The following is a 2,881-nucleotide window of genomic DNA, read 5'->3' as shown; positions in this document are numbered from 1 at the left end:
CTGCTTCAGCTATTTGGGCCTTTTGGGCCCTGTTCGGATCCTGTTTTCTTTTGATTGCAAAATTTATTATTCATTACAATTACAATAATTTAAAATTTTGTAAATTACAAAACAAATATTAAATATAAAATATAATTTTGATCACCACATTAAAGTTACAATTATATTGTTTCAATCAAAATATAATCACCACAGGAAAATGTTTAACATCAACGAATCATTGTCTCAAACACACCAACACATACATCAACAAATTGTCTCAAACACACAAACATTCATTAATAAACCTGCCAACATTAACAAACACAAAAAGTCTTCAAGCCGCCACCATCCATCTTGATCAATCATCATGTACCAACTATAAATTAAACCATCCATGTATAAGCATAAAGGTGCACATTATAAAAATTAATCTTAATTTTTACACTTATAACAAGGACATACCTCGATTAACTTAGCAGGCCAAGCAATAGACGTACCAGTGACGTCCTGAATGCATATCAAATGATCAAATGGCCAAAACTAAGCTTCATCTTTTTTATGGCCACTTGAACCTCGACGTCACACCAATCATGTCCAATTTCTGTCCCCAAAACAATCGTACTTGGATCCATGCTCTTCAACCATCCTCTTGCTACGTTCTCGAAGTTAATGCTTTTTATATAAACTTCCTTTCCGACCTAAAATTAAGTTGTCAAAAAAACATTTATGAACGCTAAAAGGGTAGAAAAAAAGTAAGCTATTAAATTGAAACATACTCTTAAACGTTGAACACCTAAACCATTATCATGAACACGCGAACCATCATTCTGAACACCCGGACCATTATTCTTCTCCACTAGGGCTTTTAACCTTGCATTTTCATCTTCATTTTTTGCATTTTTAGACATCAGCTGAGCATTTTCTTTGTTAACAGCTAATCGACTAGGTCCTGCATCCCACAAATGATTGGTGCGAACACCAAGTCCATACATTTCATCAGTACCATTTTTAGCTGTACCCATTATAGTGGCAAAAACGTCATCTGGTCCAGGTGCATCAGTTGCACCATCACCGAGTTTCTCAGTAAGTTTTTTCATTTTTTCCTGCATACATACAGGAGATGGCATCGATATACATGGAAAATTACCAACTAATTTGTTAGCTATACAAAGGATAACTATCACATAATAATACACAGCTATACAATCAAATATATCCTATAAATAAATGATTTGGTTAGTTAGGATTGTGTTGACTTATAATTCTACTCTGATATTCGATATATGAAATGCTATAGCCCAATCACAATATATGCAATACTTACCATAAGTTTTAACTACAACTAATTAAATTAAAGATATGGTTAATAGATATTTTCTTTTATCTCTGACCTAAAAGTATTCTTCAAATGAAATAAAAACCTCACAAGTGGTTTATAGTGATTAACATATAAATATACATCTACTGATATCATGTGTAGGATATATTTGATCTACTTTTGTAAAATTACTTACAAAGGCACGAGCAGCTTCACCTTCACCACTTCTATTTGAATAACATTCCTTAAACATATCCACCCTAGTTGGTTCTCTTCCCAAACTCACCTACAATGAGTAAAACCGAGGTAACTATGAACGATGTATATTCAAAAGCTATACTGTATAAATAATTCCCCCATGATATATTGCCTTCAGTTCTTCACGAATTCTTGCAAAAAAAAATTTCCCATCAATTGTGACAACTTCTTTTTAGCCATATTGGCTTTGTTTTTTTCGGTCATCTCCTGAACAAGAAAAGAGTGATCAGTATTTCAGGAGATCAAATCATGATGAAGTAACTGATGTTAGCCCTATTGGCTTTATTCTTTCTTCATCAAGGATCTCCCATTGAGTGCTACATATGCTATGTTACGTTTGGTGTTCCAGGTCCAAGTACAATGGCTACTAGTTACAAGAGGCAAACGTGTAAAATATAGCTAAGAAAAGCCAAAGATTTGGTATACATCAACTAACCATTGAACATCTATCTTACGCTTATTGTTTAGCCACGATCGTTAGTCTATCTACATGAAAGTGTAAGAATATATCATACCATCACATTATCTCTGGTCCAATATTCAAGAAGTCTTCTCCAGTGTCTTTTGGTTAGTTCTAGAGGTGGTGACTTTAATTGAGCCTCCATTGGTTTAGACGGGTCAAAGAAACAGTCCTTAACTATCGCCCTCCAATTTTACATCTTGTGCCCATATGATTAGAGTATTTAAGAATCAGTAGTCGGTGGAATATCTAACTTTGTCTACAAATTATAAAAATAAAAAACATATATAACACATGAGAACAAAAAAAAAACTTATTATCACACAAATTTTAAAATATGTACCCTTAAGAACTTCAGAAACTTATTCTTTTTTTTCGGGTTTAACTTTGTTCCAAGAAAATGGGTAAATTTACTACTGTTTTTACCAATCGGCTGTCCATGTTCATTAACAACAATAGGAATTTGAATAGATGACTTTTGTTTCCAAATTTGCCGCATAAGGGTCGGTCCTCTCGGTCTATCAACTTGATTATCTACAAAATATGTGCACTTGATTTACAGCTGATATACTAAACAAGAAACAATATAAATCAAATAAACAAACCAAATTAGAAAAAGAAAAAAAAAACTTGATTCATCTCCCAAAGTCGTTGTATCATTCACACATAAACCTTCTTCAGTTTGTTGTAGTTCAGTTTGTTGTAGTTCAGTTTGTTGATGATGCTCTTCAAGATCTTCAAAATAGCATGTAGAATCATCGTGTTCTTCAGTTAGTCATTGTACTTCATCCTCGGGCTCCGTATCTTCATCTCTAAGAACCGCACCTATACCTTCTTCATGGCAGACACTAATTCGTTGAACT

At 33.4% G+C, this 2,881-nt stretch overlaps 1 protein-coding gene across 1 annotated transcript; it reads right to left on the bottom strand.

Moving 5' to 3' along the window:
- Positions 1 to 340: 340 nt before the first annotated feature.
- Positions 341 to 2,163, bottom strand: LOC139840418 (uncharacterized). The gene is made up of 7 exons (XM_071830685.1): positions 2,074 to 2,163; positions 1,685 to 1,765; positions 1,497 to 1,586; positions 759 to 1,085; positions 555 to 680; positions 445 to 489; positions 341 to 358 (listed from the first exon to the last, which is right to left on the bottom strand). Exons 1-7 carry the CDS (start codon positions 2,161 to 2,163, stop codon positions 341 to 343), a joined length of 777 nt encoding a protein of 258 aa, XP_071686786.1.
- Positions 2,164 to 2,881: the final 718 nt, after the last annotated feature.

The sequence above is a fragment of the Rutidosis leptorrhynchoides genome, chromosome 4 (assembly GCF_046630445.1).
Source record: "Rutidosis leptorrhynchoides isolate AG116_Rl617_1_P2 chromosome 4, CSIRO_AGI_Rlap_v1, whole genome shotgun sequence".
NCBI classification, from domain to species: Eukaryota; Viridiplantae; Streptophyta; class Magnoliopsida; order Asterales; family Asteraceae; genus Rutidosis; species Rutidosis leptorrhynchoides.
The sequence above is the reverse complement of the archived record's forward strand: the minus strand, read 5'-3'. Positions and strand labels throughout refer to the sequence as shown.